We start from the raw sequence: 21,184 nt of genomic DNA, 5'->3' as shown, positions 1-21,184 counted from the left end.
TAGGCACAGGAGTTTGATTTTATTCACTCATCTCATCTACAAGAATATTTGCTACTTTCAAAAAATCAGAGATTTTTCTCTTTGAAGGTGTGTCTATAAATTTTATAAGTTAGAAGCTTGTTGATACTTTTTTTATAAAGATTTTTTTGTCCGTTATTGTAGACCTCTTGTACTCTTTATATATTGAATAATGGATTCTCGCTTGGTACTTTAAGATTTTTTTTTTTCTTGAAAAATTTTTCATGTAAAAATTTGATGTTCCTATCCTTTGGCTGCTTGTTTTTTCTACTTCCATGAAGTTATTGTTTATCATTGTTAATTATATTTTAAAATATTATCCATAGTTTGTTTAGGAAAAAAAGCAAGCACTTCTTTTTAATAATTTTTTCAGTTTCTTCCTTGATCAAACTACCAAACTTCCCGGGCCCTTATCCTACCAAAAAAAAAAATATGGTAGATGTTCTGATCTCCTTTTTCTCAGTATTCTCATAATTGTCCCTTCCTCTTCAGAAGAACCACCAGACTATTTGCCAACTCAGACAAGCACTCACCCTCCCACCACCCTCTCTCTCTATAAGTAGTAACACCTTTCTCGTATTCTTTCCTCAAGCCTATGCGCCCTATTCCATTGCCCTTGGCCCGTCTTTAACCTGGTTTCCTGCTCCCTCCACTGCCTGCAATGGTCGGAAGCAGCAAAAGAGTGGAAAACTTCCCAGATGTCGTTGACCTCGAGTCATCTCTGCCACCTTCAACCATACCACCCATGGAGATCCACAGGGTCTCCTTGCCACAGAAGAAGACCACTCTTCAGTCTCTAAAACAGAGGCTGAATGAGGTCTTCTTCCCAGATGATCCCCTCCACCAGTTCAAAAACCAACCTTTCTTTAGGAAGGTGATCCTGGGTTTCCAATATCTCTTTCCAATCTTCCAGTGGGGCTCCGAGTACAGACTCAATCTCCTCAAGGCTGATGTAGTCTCTGGCCTCACCATTGCTAGCTTGGCAATTCCTCAAGTATGCAAACTTGCCATAACGCCCTTTCTATCCATCTTTCTGTCTGTCAATTTATCAATATATTTATTTTGTAGCAGTAGTAGTACTCGTTTTTATCATTCCTTTGGTTTTGGGAGGCAGCATCCCTATCTAGCATTTGAATAAGCTGATAGTTTCTTTTGGTTATGTAACCGTTTAAGAAATTAATTTGGCTTTGAACAAAAATTCGTTACTTATGTTAATAGGTGTTTCTTTTAAAAAAGTTCGTTACGTGATGCAAGAATACAGGGGCCTTCTATTCTTTTTTTTTTTTTGGGGTTGGAAATTAATTTGCAAAAGAGAGTTATTTTAATTACATTATAAAACGGGAGCTACTGTGAACTATTTTTGGTTTACCTCTCATTCTGTAAATACTCTGCTTTTGAATAAAGGGCAGCTGGCCGCTTTTCCAGCCACCCTTATCATCGGGGAAAAAAAGAAAGAAAGAAAAAACTCTATTTGCTTTACTTCCCAAAGGATCAAGCGCCAAAGTAGATGGGACAAAAAAAAACTCTTAAATTCCTTTTGTTAGTTTAATTTTCTTGAGATCACTGATTCAATACTATCAGTACTACCGGTTGGTAACCTTGATAGCTCTACTTGAATTCAACAGGGAATCAGCTACGCAAAGCTTGCCAATTTGCCCCCCATCATTGGCCTATGTGAGTCTTAACTTCTACACTCTATATATGCTATAAAGTGTTGTGATGGTGGAAGCCTCACAAGAAATCATTCGGCACCCTTAACCATGTATTGCTAAGAGATTTACTAATATTTTTATATTGACTATGGTATGACAGATTCAAGTTTTGTGCCACCACTGATTTATTCTATTCTTGGAAGCTCGAGAGACCTTGCTGTCGGCCCCGTATCAATTGCATCTTTAGTAATGGGATCCATGCTAAGAGAAGAAGTCTCTCCTGAGAAGGAGCCTGGCCTATATCTTCAGCTAGCTTTCTCCGCCACTTTCTTCGCTGGCGTCTTCCAAGCATCGTTAGGTTTTCTAAGGTAAAAGGTTCTCTTGCACTTGAATTATTCTCAAGCCACTATGATATCCCATAAACGTTACTTTATTAGACGCACTTAATTTGATATGCTGCATAATTTGGTGCTCTTGGGAATATAGATGATGTAAGAAAAAGAAAAAAAAAAAAAAACTTGTAACGCAATTAAAGTATTTCTTTTGACCAAATTTTGTTATTGGGTATCATGTCTTATAGGCTGGGCTTTATTGTGGATTTTCTATCAAAAGCAACCCTCCTTGGGTTCATGGGTGGGGCTGCGATCATCGTATCGCTGCAACAGCTGAAAGGATTGCTTGGGATTGTTCATTTCACGAACCAGATGGGATTCATCCCTGTCATGCTTTCAGTTTTCGAGAACAGAACAGAGGTAGCTAAAACTTTAGCAGATGTCATGGCGTTTTAATGGGCTTAGCTAATATATAAATGTTAATATTGCAGTGGGCTTGGCAGACAATTGTGATGGGCTTCTCGTTCCTCGTTTTCCTATTGGTAACAAGGCATATTGTAAGTACTAAGTACCCGACCCTCCTTTATTTGACTAAAGCTTCTATTTTGTTTTATTTTTTTACGAGGAGACTTAAGCTTTTTTTGATCTAAAAGAAAGGACGAGATTTAAACCCAAGGGTGCTTAAATTGTGGTGGGTTCAAGTTGCTTGCCACTATAAGGAATCAAAAGTTCATCACGAAGTTCCCCTACCACTAGAAGTAAATAAAAAAAATAAAAAATAAAAAACCCCTTCCCCTTACGTGGAGATAGAGGTATAAATGGATTGGATCAAACTAAATTGTGAGTGACCCTGATCTGACTCATCCTTTGATTGGATCCTAATGTTGAATCTAGACTCAACCCAATAGAGGATCAGATCTGATTGGGTCGAGCCACAGACAAAATTTTCAATGAGTCAGATCCACTTATAAATTTGCCACAACTCAAAAAATTCAAATCTAGGTTGGCTTGGATCCCTATATTTATCATCCAACTGACTAAATGTTGGAATTAGTTAAGCTACTGTAACAAATATGTAGGAATACTTTGACAATGGATAAAGAGTACATATGTCAAAATATTACATGCTCAACAGGCCTGTAGAAAGGAGTAATGCTTAAGCGTCCAAACACTATACAAATTATGAATTTTTCTTTTAAAAAAGGTCATACTGCTTATGACTTTACACACTATTGATTAGATGATTCAATTCATTAGATGATAAACTAAATATAAATGACTGGTGTTCTATAACTGAGATGCAACATTTACCATCAATTAGACACAAGGATCCCTGAGATCCACTGGTAGCTGCAACTTGGACTCCCTCTGCTTTTTTCTGTCTTGATCTCTTCCTTCAGCATCTACTTTGGTGACAATGAAGTTCAACAATCAATAACATAAATATATTAATTATCACATAACCAACTACTATTAATCATATATATGAAGTAGATAATGAACAATATAACTCTTAGAATAATTAGGATATAAAAATAATTTTAAATCTCTTTTTATTGCTCACTAAGGGTGCAATTGAATAGCTAGAAGCTTAAATTTAACTTGATTCAAAACACTCGGGCTCGAAAATCGACTCAAAATCGACTAGGTTTTGATATGTCAAGCTTGAGCTCAATTTAATGAAAAACAATAAACTCGAGATTGACTCGATTTGACTCAAATATCAACCGAGCTATACTCAAGTTCGAATTTGAATCTTAGCCTACTAACACTATAAATATTAATGTATGTATATTATAAATAAAAATAATATTATTAAAATTGTGTGGAAACTCAAATAGGACCGCGAGATTTCAAGACAAATATCTTGCTACTTGAGGTCAACTCGAAAAACTATTCGAACTATTTGAGCTTGAGTATAGCCAAGTCGAGTTGTGCTCAAGTAGTTGATGGGTAACTTGACTTGTTTGTACCTCTATTGCTCGTATAAGTCTAGAATCATAACTTAGAGACTCAAACAGATTCAGATCCTAACAAACCCAACCAAGGAACGGACTAGAGGGAACCGCAGTATGAAGAATATCTATGTCTCGTCAATAGTATAGTGTATTTATGTTTGGATCAAGATGGATCATATCATAGAAGATTTAAAATTGATTCAGAAATCAAACGAATCCGAATGGATAAAGTCCAATCAAAATTTAGTAAATCAAACTCGACACCAGAAATAGAACGGGTCCAATTTAGAACCCAACCCAGCTCCACAGGTTCTCTAAAATGGACAGATCAAGTCTAAACTGGTTGGGTTGGGCCATGGATCAAACTGACTCATTTGCAGTCTTAGGTGGGGACCTATTCTAATCGGCTATTGGTCCTCCCAAAAACACGACGGGTGATAGAACGCACCAAACAAAACTTATGGATCAGAATAGCTTAGGTTGGGCCCACCAACAACCAAGAACGGGTCTTAAACATTTTTCCCCCTTCCATCCGCATTGCCTTTTTATTTTTTTGGGTATATTAATTATTTTTATACGAATTATAGGTTATTGTTTTGGTTTTGATATTTTTGAAATAAAGAACCCGGTAATGTATAACAGAGCCAGAGCCGGCCGAAGCTCTTCTGGGTATCAGCAGCAGCTCCTTTGGCCTCAGTGATTCTCTCCACCATCATTTCCTTCGCCACTAAAGCTCAGGACCATGGCATCAGCATAGTACGTACTCAAATTTTTAATGCATACTTTTTCCTTGGCATTTCTCTGCTGAAATTTCAAGTTCTTTCACAAGCGTGCTTCATTAATCACATTTCTGTGTCCCCGCCAAACAGATCGGGCAACTGCAAAAAGGGGTTAACCCTCCTTCGGCCAACATGCTACTTTTTGAAGGATCTTACTTGGGTCTTTCCATTAAGACGGGAATTATCACCGGCATCTTGTCTCTCACCGTAAGATAGCATAAAAATAATCTCTCTCCTATATATTTTTCAGTCAATGCTACACCACGGCTACGTTTGGAGGTTAAAAATCTGAACATCACGATTTTTTTCCCATAAATTTCAAATTTCAAAATTCGAAATCTGAGAATTTCTTTTTCCCCCAGAAAGGGTTTGGTTGTTAAAACCAATGTTCACAACTGGAAACTTTTGCATACAACTAAGAGAGAGATGAATTTGAAAAATTCTACTGGAATTAGATCTTTTCAATTTCATGGTTTTGGAAGTTTTTTGAGATTCCAATTATACAACCAACGATGCCACATTGCAAAAATATAAAGCAATTTCAAAAGATTCATTAATATCATGATTCTATGGTACACTTAAACGCATACCACGTATTTTAGATATATACAACAGAGTGACAGACCATGCCAGTGCCATAAACAAGAACAAATTCTACCATGCAATTACAGGAAGGTATTGCTGTTGGAAGAACATTTGCCTCTCTAAAGAACTACCAGGTTGACGGAAACAAAGAAATGATGGCCATTGGAATCATGAACATGGCTGGCTCTTGTGCATCATGCTACGTCACGACAGGTATTTGATAAATAAACAATAAAAGAACAAATTAATAACTCAAGGCAGATCTAATCATGTTTAGTATTTGTTTATAAATATATGCTCCCAAATTCCTCCAATGAATCATATTATACTTAATCATGCTAATATTTGTTATCTAATTGTATTTTCTCTGACTGAATGCAGGATCATTTTCTCGGTCAGCTGTGAACTATAATGCTGGGTGCAGGACAGCACTCTCCAACATAGTTATGGCAGCAGCTGTGCTCATAACAATGCTATTTCTCCTGCCGCTATTTTACTACACGCCCAAAGTTATTTTGGCTGCGATCATTATAACAGCAGTCGTCGGTCTCATTGATCTCCATGGCATGATCCGGCTGTGGAAGGTGGACAAGCTCGATTTCCTGGCTTGCATATCTGCTTTCCTTGGTGTTCTCTTCATCTCAGTGCAGATTGGCCTTGCGATCGCTGTAAGCCCTATTCATATTTCATCAGAGCAACCGAACACCATATAGCACAGATTCACTTAAATGTTTTATCAAATAAACTAAAATAGGTCTTCCAATTTGCTTAGTGGGAGAATATAAAAAGAAATGTGCACTAAGAGAACCAAGTTTGGGTGTGAAACTGTGAGTGAGTGAGTGAGAGACTTTTCCTATTTGATCTGCAGGTGGTGATCTCCATATTTAAAATTTTGGTACATGTAACCCGGCCAAACACTGCAATCATGGGGAATGTTCCAGGGACTCAAAGCTATAGAAATCTAGCACACTACAAGGAGGCCACAAGGGTTCCTGCTTTTCTCATTCTTGGCATCGAGTCCCCCATCTACTTCGCCAATTGCATGTACCTACAAGAAAGGTGAGTTTTCATGTGTCATATTTGTATTCAAACTTCAAAGGTTTCAACCTATGCCTTAAACAGTGTCTAGAGTTAAAAAGTTACGTTAGCCAATTAGATTGGTCAAATGCCTGTCATACATGCATTCAAAACTTCAAAGGTTTCAACCTATGCCTTAAACAGTGTCTAGGGTTAAAAGTTATGTTAGCCAATTAGATGGATCAAATGCCTCACCGATAGCTTAAATTGGCAGGCCTACACATAGAACTGGAACAGTGAAACCATATGGCAACTCAATAAGGCCATGAATCCCTAAAGTTATAAGCTTTTCCTTCTATAGTGTGGGTAATTTTTCCAAGCGCACTCCCTAGTTCCGAATCTTCTGGTTACACAGCTCCCTTAACACTTGATTTCAAGGTTGATGGCGTACAGATGACATATGAATCCCATGAATTAAGTGCTACATTTCCTTTGAAACTCTAATAATATTTTCTCAACTAGGACTTCTTAACAAATTAATTCTAATAAGTAAACAACCGTCCCATACCCATACCAACAAGAATCTTTAAGATCTTAGATTATATTTTGTCATCATCATCAATTTTGAGCTTTTAATTCACCTTCTGTATTAGCTTTTCAATAAACACCGAATTACACAATTTTATTGTCAACTGGACACCAAAAACACTGCAAATAATCCAACCTCTCTTAAACTATTATACCGTTGAAATGGAAGTACATACCACAATCAATCATCAATTTGTTTATTTTTGAATCAATTAATACCTGTTATGATGGATGTTCTTATTCATTATAGTGAGAAACTAAAGATATTTGTTAAGACACACAAAATAAAGACACTGAGAGAAACATAATATTGCTCAACTGAGTATAAAGATTTGAATTTTAAACATAAGTGGAGGAATTGTAATTGATCTAATGGCTATTTCTAAGCCTTGATATTCTAACAGATGAATGCAGCAGAAATCATGACCTATGCTTAAAAAATAATTTTTAATTAAGATTACGGCACTCCCAGGTGGTAAATCCTGGCTCTATCCCTGGAATAAAAACATCCTAATTAGCTGAAAGTTATACCAGACCGGATCGAAATTGAAGGTACAAATAGCAAATTTGAATTGACTGAAAGTTAAAGCTTGAGAATTAATTCTAGATTTCGTTTTTCCTTCTCCCAAAATGATCAGATCTTGCTTGTGCAAGATTCAAGTTGCATCAGCTGCTTCCCCTTTTGTATAGAAAATTAGAAGATGGCATTAGAATAAGGCAATACTTCATAGATGCATTTAAAAAGCTATAGCCTGTAAATATACCAAAAATATCACAAATGCACTTGGAAATAACACATGAAAGCATGAAAACAAATTTTCTGATGATCATTTGTAAATGATTAACTCTTCTAATATATCAATACTAATTAAATCAATGGTCAGGATCTTGAGATGGGTGCGAGAAGAGGAAGAGAGGGCCATAAAAATGAATGAGAGCTCTATCAAATGTATTGTTTTGGACATGGCTGGTAAGCGATCACCTTCAGAAGCAAGTCTAAATCCAAATGAACCAATTGAATGCAATTACAACAGAGAACTATTTGTATCATCATTTTTTTTTTTCCAACTGATTTATAAACTTCAAAATTTTCTCAGCTGTGACGACAATAGACACAAGTGGCATGGACACACTCTCTGAGCTGAAGAAGACATTTGATAAGAGATCTATTGAGGTAAGGAAAATTCTCTAATCACTAAAACCAAATTTAGCAATGTACAACCTATCAATGCATTCAAGCAGGGAAATAGAATTAGCATAATTTCTTCTTCCTGTTTGATGTTGCAGCTTGTCCTAGCGAATCCAGTGGGGGATGTGACAGAAAGGATGAATCAATCAGGGATCTGGGAACAGTTTGGATCTGAAGGGATTTATATGACTGTTGCAGAAGCTGTTGCCGCAGTCTCTTCCATGTACAAGGACCAGCTTAGATCACATGTGTTTTCTATAGAACAATAGTTCACCTAGAAAGCAAGAGAATAGCTTATGAAGCAAAGTAGATAGCTGAATGGTAACTAAAAGTTGCTTGGTATCTGAGGCAGGCGAAAACAAACTTACATACTAGTGAGTGACAATACTGACCTCTTGTAAGAAGAGATTTTGAAAAAAGAATGCAGATACCAAGTTACAAATGGGTTTTGAAGAAAATAATATCAGTTCAATTTAGTTTTGTATCCCTCAAGCAATCTTACTGTTTACTGCTGTAATGTCTGCCTGGTTTCGTTCATTTATACACACATTTGTTCTAGCTGAGGCATTCCTGGCCTCTGAAGACACATTAAATACTCAAAATCTTTTCATAAGAATTTTCTTTGCAAGCATCATCATTCTGAAATCCCAGAACAGAGACATCATGCTTGTTGGAAATATCAAAGATATCCGTTGTCATCAACCATACAGATCCTAAAAGGAGAACTCAATTTTTAACCCATTATCAAAACAGACAAATAAGAACAATACGAGAATTCACAGTCTCATCACGATTATTCTTGAACTAAAGATGTCACCAACTGCACATCGAGGATAAGAAAATTGATCCAACATCCTAACCAACGTTATATTTGGTTTTGTAATAATACCTTATATTTCCTCCCCGGAAGAAAACCCAAAATTAATCACCAAAATCTGAGGAAAGACTAGGGGAAAAAACAAAATAAGATCGATATGATCCCTCATTATTGCCAAAAGAAAACTTTTGCTGACCCATTCACCAAGACGGGAATGATGAATATCCTCGCGTCGTACTTCATTGAACCTATCCATTTCTCCTTAAGGAGGCTGCTTCTTATCATCACAAACAGAAGGCATCTATAAATCAGATGAGCGCTCAGTTTCCCATGATATACCTTTGTTACAACTTTCTTTCCCTTTCACACACATACCCATGCAATGGAACAATATCAGGATAGAATCTTTCCGTGATAAAGCAGACTTTACTCACAATCATATTAACTTGGTCAACAAAGCAGACAGGAACTAAGAAGATGCAGAACAAATGAATGCACTGCTTTATATATAAATTAAATTTTAAGGTCGTAAGATCACTGATCAATAAAAATATAGTTCATGGATATCATATATGGTACATTCATGAAGAACTGCAAAACAAGATACTAAAGAATATCGAATCAATTTAAAGATTTCCTATACACCAGTCAGTTTGATTATACTAGCCAGTGGGTTTCTTGCAAATTGGATATTTCTGAGTAATACAAGAACAAAGTTTGCTGCATCCCAACTGGGTCAGTCAGTAAAGTCCAAGTTCCACCTACATCACTTTGAACTTTGCCATCACAATAAATTAGGTGGCGCCAGAAACCCCATCCTCGTCTCAAAAGAAGAAGAAGAAGGTCTGCTACTAGTGTAGAGTGACTATGTACTGTGACATGAGCGAATAAGGAAAAAGCTTTCTTAAACAGGTCTGTATATGGGGCACATCAACTTCCAATCACATGCTGGCATATTAATGCACAAAGGTAAATGTAAGTGCATTAGAAATTATGTGGATTGTGTATTTTCATGAAGTGAAAGATCTCCTCTTGCATTTACAATGTTACCTTTGTGTTTCTTCTGATGAAAAATAGGACATGTCAGTTGTCCCCCGCATCTATCCCCATATTAAAGCACTCCATCCATGCTCGATTTTATATCTGGTCTGTCTCTCCCTTTCTCAACTCTACCAGAATGCTCCATCAGCCTGCAGTATTCTAAATGAAGCATGTTAGGTCATTGACACCCATAAGCGAAACATGAGTGGTAATTAACTGAGTATTCAATATATAGGGAAGGAAAGCATGCAACTGGAATTGAACACCAAAAATTAAAGTTTTAGCACAGACTCATTACAAGTTACGACACCAAACAGTTACAAGTTCAACCAATCCTCATCGATACATCAAAGACTCTTAGTGTAATTCTCACTAGCTGCATGTTGGCATCTTATCCAACATAAGAAGCTGTATCAATGTGAATATGTAATTATTATAGGCATCTTATACATAATTAGTATAGGATATGTTAGATGATTCAGGTGAAATTTGTACAACTGCAATGATCTCAAGGGGGGAATGAGGAAAAACACATTAAGTTCCACAAGTTGGTAACAGACCTTTTGAGGTTACGAATTTCTTCTACTTCAAATTTGCAGTTCAGTCTTCTTTAGATCACTGTAAGAAAGACAATCTTCCAACATTTTGACAGCTCAAATCCTGATATGCAGTTTTGTACAACAGAAATATGCCTTCGACTCCTGCCGCAGTTCAGTGACTTTTACACAATAGAATGCCATTTTAAAAAAATCAGAACTGGCAGAAAAAGAAGACCAGAGTTCATTGAGTGAAGTTCTCTTACAATTACTCAATTAAAGGATGACACAACATGATGCATGGTTTGGAATGTAAAATTTCAAATCATTGAACTGAAACAGCAAAAAACAAGGGGTTGCCTTCCCTGATCTGTGTTTTCATTAAGAAACTTCTCATGTTGACCCGCCCTTTTTCCTCCGACTTGTCACCTTTTTCACAGTAAAAGGAGTGCCAGATGCAACTTCATTGGTTTTTGGGTGGTGCTCGTTAACAGCTTCCTTGCTCATACTGATCTGCCTCCGCAATCGTAATATTTCACCCTTCGCAGATCCTAATTCCTCCTCAAGCTTTTTAGACCTCTTTTCCAAGATCTGTCTCTCACTCCCAAGCCTTGTGATGAGGCTTTGGGCATCCTCAATATTTTCCTGGGCTTCTCTTGTCAAATTCTTTTGCTCAGTAAGTGATTTGACCAGCATCTCTTTCTCTGCTTCAAGGCTCGCATTTCTTGAATTAGTGTTCTCTAGTTCCCTCGAGAGCAACAATGCACTCTTATTCATCTCATCAAGTGATCTGGTAGCCTCGTCTAAATCTGTCTCAAGAGCTCTTCGTGCTTCTGAATCTCTTTGTATTTGTCTCCCCAAAACTTCAAGCTCCCTGTTCAAAGTAGCAACTACCTTCCTTTCCTCTTTCAAGTCATTCACTGTGGTTTCTAGTTTCTTATATATCTCTAACAATTCTTTCTTTAACCCCTCACGATCTTCCATCACAGCATTCAATTCACCAGATTTGGCATTGCACTCTTCTTCTGATCTCTTAAGGACCTCTTTGATCGAGACTAGTTCATCAGAAAGTAATTTTGATGTAGACTTTGCCTCATCCAGGTCATTGACTAATAGTTTCCTTGATTCATGAAATTCATCCTGAATATTTGAAACCTTAGATACAAGTTCCTCATACGATTTTTTGGCCACTTCTAGTTCCTTGGTCAGATTAGAAGCCTCAAGTCTTGATGCTTCCAATGTGTCTTGGGTTATTCGAAACTCGTCCTTCAATTTTTTCATACTGTTTACTTCTCTTTCTAGAGATGCTTTTACATCATCACGTTCTTTTGACAACTCAGTGATCATCGATTGGTTGTTGCTAGCTTCCTCCAATACAAGATTAAGCTTTTCTTCAAGCTGATGAAGCTGTTCATCTTTCTTAGATAAGAGTTTGGAATCAAGGGCTGCTTTTTTCTCACAAGTGGACTTGAAATCATTATACTCTTTGATAAGATCATCAAATTTTCTTTGATAGTTATTTTTTTCTGCCTGTAATGACTGATTTTTTCCATTCAATGAATCAATTAAAGATATCTTTGACGTTAATTCTTCTCCAGTTTTGAAGATCTCCTCTTTCAACTGTTCAATGGTGGAATTTGCATGTGCAAGATCCTCTTTGGTCTGATTGATCATAGAGCCCACATTCTTATATTCTGATTCCTTTTCAGCGAGTGATAATTTGAGATCTTCTATGCTCTTTTCCTTATCATTTATCTCCAAGCTAATCAGGCTTATTTTATCCTGCAAAACATCAATTATATCCATCTTTTCTTTAAATTTGGCTTCAAGTATCTTCTTATCTGCCCCAGTTTGCGTGATACTACTCTCAAGTTGACCTATTTGTGCTTTAAGATCCTCAGCTAGTTGTTTTTCACTTTGTACTTCTTGACGCAAACCTGCTATGGTTCCATTTGCAGAAGCTAGTTGATTTACAAGAGAGGCTTCCTCCTCCTTAAACCTTGTGACTTGTTTCTTTCGTTCTTCTTGTTCCTTCAGTAGCCTTTTCCCAAAGTTTTCCTTCAGTGAAGATATCATTGCTTCATTTTCACTCAGCTTTGTCTTCATCTGCATTTTGAATAATATTAGAGAGAAAAGGCCATCTGGATAAGTAATTACAATAATGTTTGTATTATACTGTATATATTGAACTTGTTGTCAACAGTCTTACAATACTTAATAAACAGTTGTAGCCAGCTGCTACCTACACAAAAGTTACTCTAACAAATGCATTTTATGATAGACTACTAGAGGATAGCCCATCTGAGGATGAAGCTTGTGTTCATATGATTTTAAGATGTTGCAGTTTTGCATTTTTGTTCTGCTATTATGAAACCAATAATGCTGCTTTCATCACTTCAAGGGCTACACTGTTTGTTGCACAGACATGGATATCCTCCAGGATGATTTGTTGCCTTCAAAAGCTATAGATGCTCCAATATAGCATAAATTGATGAGACTGAACAGAAATTATGATGGTAATAAATAAAGGAAAGAGTGTAGATGAGGACTGTGATAGCTGACTCATTCATACATTCAGCCATCCAATACTTATTGGGTAATTATAATATAATACAAGCATAACCACTATGATTGGCAAAATTGAAAGTGGAAATAAGAAACAAAATAACTAGACTAAATGGATCTAGTATAATCCCCCTCCTCTAGAGGGATCATCTAGAAAGCAAGTAGCTTTGGATGGATTCATATAGAAAAGCTAACATAGATGTTATGGATCTAATTTTTCTCTTTGGGAATATATCGATCTTCTACAAAGAAGCCAAATGAAAACAAAATTTTATGTTCGGTTTTGAATTAGAAACATTAAAAACGATAAACCAACATCGACTATTACCCCTAGCATTCCAAGCCAACGATGCAGGTTTGATTCCGCTACCCGCTCTATGTTCTTTATTACATATATATGCCCTTTATTATACATGCATCATCGATTTGGATATGCATCCTTGTTTTTTTTATTCCCTTAAAATATTTTCTGTGTAATCATTTTTTATCCAAACAAGAGAAAAGAAGAATACGAAAGAAGAAAATAGGAATGAAAAGCGTCCATTTTCTAATGGATAGGACAGAGGTTTTCTAAACCTTTGGTATGGGTTTATCCTATTCAATGCAATTTATTTCCATCTATTTTTTTGATTTACATGGCATATGTTTCCTTCAAGGTCCTAAACCGAGCAAACTGGAGGAAAAGGATTCAGGCAGCCAACGCCAACTAGTTTTGAATTAAGGCTTAACTAAGTTGAGTTGAGCATATTTCTTTCAGGGTCAAAAGAGAATAAGACACAGGTCTTTCCTATGGAAACAACTTTCTTTGGGAACCAAATGCATTCAAGGTTCTTTTTTTCTTATAATGAGAAAACAGTTCAGATTTATGTTTCTTTGTTAAGCTTTTGGGTCAACTAATTAGTTAACAATAAGAAAAATGAAATAAGAATTATGCACTTCTTTACATAAAGTAATCTAGAGAGTTTTGTGTACTATAAATCACAAAATTTTAAGTTTTGCATGTTTAGAACATCATCCTTTTGTCAAACGCAAGGGTTTGATTCTCGTAAAAAATACATAACTGCTTTTGGCTCCCCCTGACTCAGAGAGGTAGTCCAATAGACACTTTATCCACAATATTGATAGCAGGATAAGAAAGAAGTCCAGATGAGACTAATATGTTAGCCTGTGACATTGACTTAGATATTGTAAAAAGAAAGAAATTACAATGCAGATTTGTTAGAAAATTCAACAACCTACAAAATTGTTAATTCTCTTAGGAACCAGTTTAAACTTTAAACTTCAAGTCAATCTATACGATGTCTAACCGACCAAAGTAAAGAACATTTGGTGGTGGGTGGTAAGAATGAGACATGAAATCATAATGAAGCAAGATTGCACCATAAGGATCCTACACTTGAGGCAAGTTTCTGCACAGCACAGGAAACTGATGTATGAGCATGTATTTTTTTCTTAAGTTGGTTTTAGAGTCTACTTTCTATCTTATTTTGTTTATATCATGATTTTTCAGTATCTTCAGGCCAACTTGTCCAAGTAACTAAGTTGACAAGTGACTAGTTAATTCATAATGCAATTTTTAAAGCATGCGTTTCAAGTAAGTTATGTATATACCTTAATTTTTTTTTTTACAATATTAGATTTTGTCTAAAAAGGTCTTACCAAGAGTAGACTTTCTCTAAAGAAGTAAAGGAATTTTGGTTCCACTAGGATTAATAGTTCATTTTAAGGTACATGCCTATATGTAATGGCTGTGATGAATTTACCATAGACTTTGAAGCAGGGGTTTCATTCGTCTCCATGGTAAAAGTTCATGGCTAGAACTCCCTCCAGGTTATGACAGCAAGGGGGCTTATTGCCAGTTTTAAGCATCAGCAGTGGTGACAACTGCTACCATGTATGTTCCTCACCAATTAAGTGTCCATTTTCATGGAAAATCTATATCTAAATTCTAAGCCTTTCAAGTCACGACCAAACCATAGTCTCCTAATCTCAACCCAACCCCACCCAACCTCATCATCTCATATAAAGTTTCTCTAATTATGTCTATTCTAATGGCTCAGCTAAATCAATTATAGTTCAAAAGACAAAAATCCATCAACCTGAGACCTTGATTTTTTGCTTAAGAAACTCATTTTAAGCCCTACATTAACCTAAGATATCTGATCACCAAGGTTTGTTGTACTGGTACTAGGTACCATCCCAGTAGCTCACCCGTACGGTACACCAAATACTGACATGGAGCACTGTTATACCAGTACATTATGGGTATCGTATGATACATTTATTACCAGTCAACAGAGGTCAGCACAACAAACCTTGCTGATTACCTATCTGTAGCTCTAGACCCTAATTCACCGATCCAAAACCTATCAAATATTAAGTTTGGTATCAAATGTCAGTATGCTTGGTGGAGTCACCAAAAGCTTGCTGTCCAAGATCAAACTAAACAAGTTAATCCATTGTTTGGCTTATATTAGAAAACATAAACTACAAGTTTGCTTGGAAATTCGAGCAACTTGTAATGTTAAATATTCTTGTAGGAAACCTTTGTAAATGTTTCATAAGGTATCTCCCACATTTGCCCAGCCCACCCGAACAAATAAAAAAAGGAAACAAGGAAAGTAAAGACTGCCAGTTTCTGCAATATATCATGCATTAAAATTTGGCATCAAATATGGCACCCATTTTGAGTACTCTTTTGTCATTGTGTGTTACATATTCTCTGGAAATTAGAATACTCAAAATCCACTAATACTCATTAATAGAGACCTACTGTGCCTGTATGTAATGCTGGAGACACATTTTAGCATCTACATTGCGACTCTCCTGTAAACATGCACATGAACACAAATACTATTTGTATAAATTTGTTGCAAGCGTATTTGCATATCGATCATGCAAAGTATATTGTCATGCATAATCTTTAAAATCACCAAAAAGCAGCCAATTTGTAAATACTAGTAAGCTGTAAATATAAGAAACATCTCTATTGCAGGTTTGAAGATAGTTTACAGATTCGAAGGTCGAATCCATGGCTGTCTTTTCCTTCTGAGATGTTGCATATAATGCACCGAGAACCCCAGACCCAACTATTCCAAGACCATTCAGGAGAGATACAAATGAACTACCAGGTGCATTCTGGAGATGTACTTGCTGCTAGGAGGAAAAAAACATACACCTTTCAGAAACAGTAATTTCTGATGACTTGGTCAGGTTTCAAACTCAACAACAGGGATAGGATCAAGCTACCTCTGTTGGGTTAGGCTCTTGGGATGAGATTTCCTGCTCTGGTGTTGTAAGAGATTGCAACATTAGGGTGTTAGGCTCTTGGGATGAAACTTCCTGCTCTGGTGTTTTAAGAGATTGCAACATTAGGGTGTTAGGCTCTTGGGATGAAACTTCCTGCTCTGGTCCTGTAAGCTTTTGCACCTCTGGCTTGTTAGGCTCCTTGGATGAAATTTCCTTCTCTGCTTCTTTAAGAGCTTGTACTTCTGGGTTTACTATATCTTTTTTATCTAAAACAAAAATAAAAATAGAACAAGAAAATTATGAAGCAAATAAGAGACTCAAGTTAAAAAGGTACAATGCATATATATCATAAAGAAGAATCCTGACAGTGCTTCTTTAGAACTACCCATTTAAATTATATTATGAGTCAGGGTCATCCCCTCCTCTGAGGAGATTAACTAACCTCATGCAGGCCTATGAGGCAAACTAGCAGCAGACCTCGGCCATCCAGTTCACTAACCAATAACTGAAAAGGCAAAGTCAAATGTAACAGTACCTCTGCCAACAAAAATGGGCTTCAGTGATACCATTGAGGTCCAGTAGCCTTCCTCAAAGAGGAGGGGTACCCTATCTCTTGTATTATATTATTCAGTTAACTTATAGCATGCTTGAGCCATATTATACTATATAGTTTAAAAACTAAACCGTATTTTTCATATTTTTTATTTCCTAGCCAGTAAGCCATATGTGACTTCAAGAACCATATTCATTTGTTTAAACCATAGCATGCTTGAACTCTATTATATTTCCAATGACTATTGTATAAATCAACAACTAATAAGCAAGCACTTGACAACAAAAAACAGTGTGTCAACTTTATCTCAAAGAATTCCACCAAAAAAAAAAAAAAAAACTTTGTATCAAAGACGAATAACCTTAATAAATGAATTATCTCCAGCATTTTCTATTCTACAATACTAAAAATTATTATGCACAGATTAGATAAAATTATTTTTTCTTACATATCCCCTTATCTTGTCTTTTTACTCTCGCCAAATCAAATGCTTGGATACGCGGCCAAATCTGACTCCCACGTCCATGTTTATGGAAATTTGCTAGTGCCTGATGCTGCATGTCTTGATTTCCTGAAATCATAATAATAATATAACAATGATGAAGCAAAAACTAAAGATGTAGCAACAAAGATTAACCTATCCTGACTAGAAAAAAACCAAACAGCAAAGAAATCTTGTGAAGGAGATACTATCAACTCGCATGGAGCTATTTGTGAAAAAAATGGGCACCCACAGCACTCTAGTATTGACACTTATTTTCTCCATTATTTTCACAAATAAAATTGTGCTTTTTTTTTTTTCCAAATATCACACCACTATGTACCAGATCAAAAAAAATATGACTTGGTTAACCATACTCGTACATAATAGGCACATTCACTTTGGACTCTAAAATTTCAACGGTCAACTCTGCAAGTGGTGGGAAAAAAAATTAACCTGCTCAGCATTATTTCCACTTGAACAAGAGAGTGACTTGAGATTTAGGGTGATGGTGGCCTTTCCATAATGGAAGCCATATTTTCTTTACCTTTATTTAGTCTTGGCATTTTGAGTACTATGAGAAAGTCACAAAGAAACATTGTATGGACTTGTACAGTAGAAACAAGAATAGATGTGAAGAAACCACAATATTCTTGAGAATATGATGCTATAATTCTAAAGAACTAAAGAAGGGAAGCTAGAAGTTGAGAATTGCACAAGATATGATATGTCTAAATGGGAAATATATTAAAAGATAACTTCAAGTAAAGTTTTGGAGCACGTAAAGAGTGTGCCTCAGGAAATGAGGAATTTCAAAGATATGCAAAAGCAATGAAGAACGAAAAGGAAAAATTAGTAAGACTAGATATGCAACATATGGTAAATCTTGTGATAGTTGAGGCCCAAATGAAAGTGAAAAAGAAACTGAACAAGCAACTCTGATGAGAATACAGACTGAATATATAGATCAAGTTATGTGGGTCCACCACTGTGGATAATGCAATTTTATTGAAACACTGCAAGATTATCAATATTATCACAAGAGGAAAAGCAATAAATTAAACAAAACTAAATTATGAAGTTAAAATAGAGACGACTTTGAAAATTAAAAGGGTGTGAGAAAGCATAGGTGCTTGGGCAAATGAAATGGTCAATCTGAACATAAAATACATCGAGGGAACATTAAATATATATATATATATATATATATATATATATATATATATATATATATATATATATATATGACATTAATTCTAGGGAAGTAAATTGGCTAGTTGCAGGCAAGATACTTGTCTATTAGTCTTCCACGCTTCTTCTACCTCTCCTCCATTCTTACATATAATAATCCAAGATGGAGAGATAGATGAGGATAGCTAAGAGAATAAAATGAGCAAAGTGGACAAAGCAAAATTGCACCACTAATGTTCAAAGCAGAGTTTAACGTTATTAAGGCTCTGAAGGAAAAAGCTGGGTAAGGCAGATGGAGGGGTTTATCTCAAGTCAATGGATAACTGTTATGGATTGAAGAGGAGCATAATATAAGATTAATGCCAGAGGTTAGTACACATGTGCTTTAAAATTAGAAAGATCGCAAACGGGAGATGTTTAATAGGATTGAGTGAGAAAAAGAAACTTTTTACCCGTAGAGTAGGTAAAAACCAACCAAGAAAAGGGGATTCTTGAATCAGGTTGAAGGGTATATAAAAGAATAGTGGGAGACTGTAGAAGACACGGATACAACAAGCAGAATGGATTTTACAGAAATTTGATGATTTCGGGAATTCAGCTTGGGTGCCAAACAATAGCAAAGTACCATCCACAAAACTAATGCAGGATGGAAAGGGTGAGTCACGGTATATGTGCTCAAGTGCAATCGGATTACGGAGAAACGAATTATTAAATGTTTCTATAACCAACTTATTGGAGCGTAACCTAAAATACATTAAGCTGGTAACTTCGATTAAAAAGAAGAAGAAAAAGAAAGAAATTGGACTATAACCGTGTGTAGAACTATTTGGCACAAAATTTATATTATTATTAGAAAAAAGATCTAACCATCTCATAATGCCGTGAAACACATGGAGATATTTGTCCCGAAGCAAGATCAGAAAACCAGGTCACGGGCTAATTCTAGTTGATGGATTTATCAGTGTTTGAGCGCAACTTTCTAAAATAAACTTTCTATCTGAATCAAGAACGGGATTTAACAAGAAAAAGAAGGAAAAACTTACAATACATCTAATGAAGAGCACTAAACTAGCAACTAGACAAAAATTCTTCCCTTAGGTTACTCAAATTTCGTCGACACAAAACATCTCTCTGAAAATTTGAAAAGAATTTAAAAAAAAAAGGGCACCAGTAGACGCAATTATTGTGCAATGCCAATGAACCAAGAATCGATAAAAATAAAGAAGACAACTAAAAGAAAAGGCCCCAAGAACGAACTCCACTGACCTATTGCCAGATCTTCCACGGCTATCGCTCTAAGCGGCAGGAGGGGAAGAACCGATAGACCCACCAAAAGAAAAGTTCTCCTATTAGAGGAACCGCCGTTATCGCCCTGAGACGAGGCCATGGCCACCACTACTTTCTTCTTCGCAACCTTTCGATGAGAACACGGCAAGAGAGAAGGGGAGGACCCGGAAGAGAAGAAGGGTAGAGAGAGGAGTGACTGCGATGAGATCGAGCTCTCCGATACAATCCCCATTTTTCCACCGAATTCCTGGAAATGCAAAACCGTTAGACTGCACTCTTTCTTTCTCCCAATCGGCCGTTCCCTCGTCTCCCCTCTCGCATCTTCTCAGTCACCCATCCGTAGATTTTTCTTTTTCCTTTTCTTTTTACCTTTTTTTTTTTTGCCCCTCTTTAGCGGCCCCGACTCTAATGAGAGTAAAAATCCCCCTCTCACAAACGCTCCGCTCTCGCAAATCTAACGCGTCCGTCTTCGGATAGCGAAAAAAAAAATTGATCGTACGGTGGATGATTCAAAGTGGGAGGACTGTCCCTTTGACCGGGTCTCCACTGCGGCTCTAGGTGGCCAAGCGTGCAGTCGAGTCTAAAATATGGGAGCACTTGTTGTGCCAGGTCAGCCAATACTATTTTTTTGGGGTAAAAAAGACTTTTTCAAGGAAAAAGAAAAAGAATAAGCCGATGAGGAAAGCTAGCTCACCAGGACAAGGGATTTCTATCCATGACATGTGGATTGAGTTTGGCCACGTACTCCTTGCACGCTGGCGCCTTTCAAACTCGTTCATGGAAATGAAACTTTGGTGCAACTCAAAAGAAAAGTAAAAAACAGCACCATTAAACATAAAACTATAACTATAGGCGTGAGGGATGTAATTAGTGCTTCACCTTAGATCTTGTAAAAAAAGGTCAAGAACACTAAATGCTCATTTATGTCGAGACTACATGATCTTGATAGTGAATTATGGTTGCATAATTAAAATAATTATAACTACAATAATAATATAGATGTCTATTATTATGCAGTTATTGCATAATAACAGCAATGGCTAAACAGTGAGTAATGGACATCAAGCCTCTCCTTTAAATAGAAAGAACCAAAGCAATCTTGGGTAAGTCATTCTAAATATATTCTTGTTGGGGGATACCCACCGACCGACCGACCGACTATCGGAGGGCCCGACCGGCTGGCGGCCCGACCGACCGATCGACTATCGGAGGGCCCGACCGGCTGGCGGCCCGACCGACCGACCGACTATCGGAGGACCCGACCGGCTGGCAGCCCGACCGACTAACCAACGGCCCGACGGACGACTCTGACTGGCCGATCGTAAGTCGGGCGACAGGCCGACGGA

General features: G+C 36.7%; 2 protein-coding genes across 4 annotated transcripts; one reads left to right on the top strand and one right to left on the bottom strand.

The window, feature by feature from the left end:
• Positions 1 to 597: 597 nt before the first annotated feature.
• LOC105040283 (probable sulfate transporter 3.4) lies at positions 598 to 8,604 on the top strand. Its single transcript, XM_010916745.4, has 13 exons — positions 598 to 1,012; positions 1,644 to 1,692; positions 1,831 to 2,038; positions 2,251 to 2,422; positions 2,494 to 2,559; positions 4,603 to 4,716; positions 4,830 to 4,946; positions 5,411 to 5,537; positions 5,706 to 5,992; positions 6,193 to 6,383; positions 7,814 to 7,899; positions 8,027 to 8,103; positions 8,217 to 8,604. Exons 1-13 carry the CDS (start codon positions 680 to 682, stop codon positions 8,385 to 8,387), a joined length of 1,998 nt encoding a protein of 665 aa, XP_010915047.1. The 5' UTR covers positions 598 to 679; the 3' UTR covers positions 8,388 to 8,604.
• On the bottom strand, positions 5,271 to 20,209 carry LOC105040282 (MAR-binding filament-like protein 1-1). Of its 3 annotated transcripts, XR_012140264.1 has the most exons (8): positions 19,818 to 20,209; positions 17,328 to 17,450; positions 16,327 to 16,592; positions 16,090 to 16,233; positions 10,779 to 12,618; positions 10,537 to 10,677; positions 9,986 to 10,125; positions 5,271 to 6,372 (listed from the first exon to the last, which is right to left on the bottom strand). XR_012140264.1 is itself a non-coding variant. In XM_073254875.1 (5 exons), exons 1-5 carry the CDS (start codon positions 20,068 to 20,070, stop codon positions 10,906 to 10,908), a joined length of 2,499 nt encoding a protein of 832 aa, XP_073110976.1. In that variant the 5' UTR covers positions 20,071 to 20,209; the 3' UTR covers positions 10,734 to 10,905. The 3 variants fall into 3 exon arrangements, 2 of the variants coding, with proteins under 2 accessions (XP_073110976.1, XP_010915045.2); XM_073254875.1 differs by lacking the exons at positions 5,271 to 6,372; positions 9,986 to 10,125; positions 10,537 to 10,677 and having other exon boundaries at positions 10,734 to 12,618; XM_010916743.4 differs by lacking the exons at positions 5,271 to 6,372; positions 9,986 to 10,125; positions 10,537 to 10,677 and having other exon boundaries at positions 10,734 to 12,618; positions 16,090 to 16,230.
• Between the last annotated feature and the right edge of the window lie 975 nt (positions 20,210 to 21,184).

The sequence above is a fragment of the Elaeis guineensis genome, chromosome 3 (genome assembly GCF_000442705.2).
Source record: "Elaeis guineensis isolate ETL-2024a chromosome 3, EG11, whole genome shotgun sequence".
In the NCBI taxonomy this organism is placed as follows: domain Eukaryota; kingdom Viridiplantae; phylum Streptophyta; class Magnoliopsida; order Arecales; family Arecaceae; genus Elaeis; species Elaeis guineensis.
The sequence above is the reverse complement of the archived record's forward strand: the minus strand, read 5'-3'. Positions and strand labels throughout refer to the sequence as shown.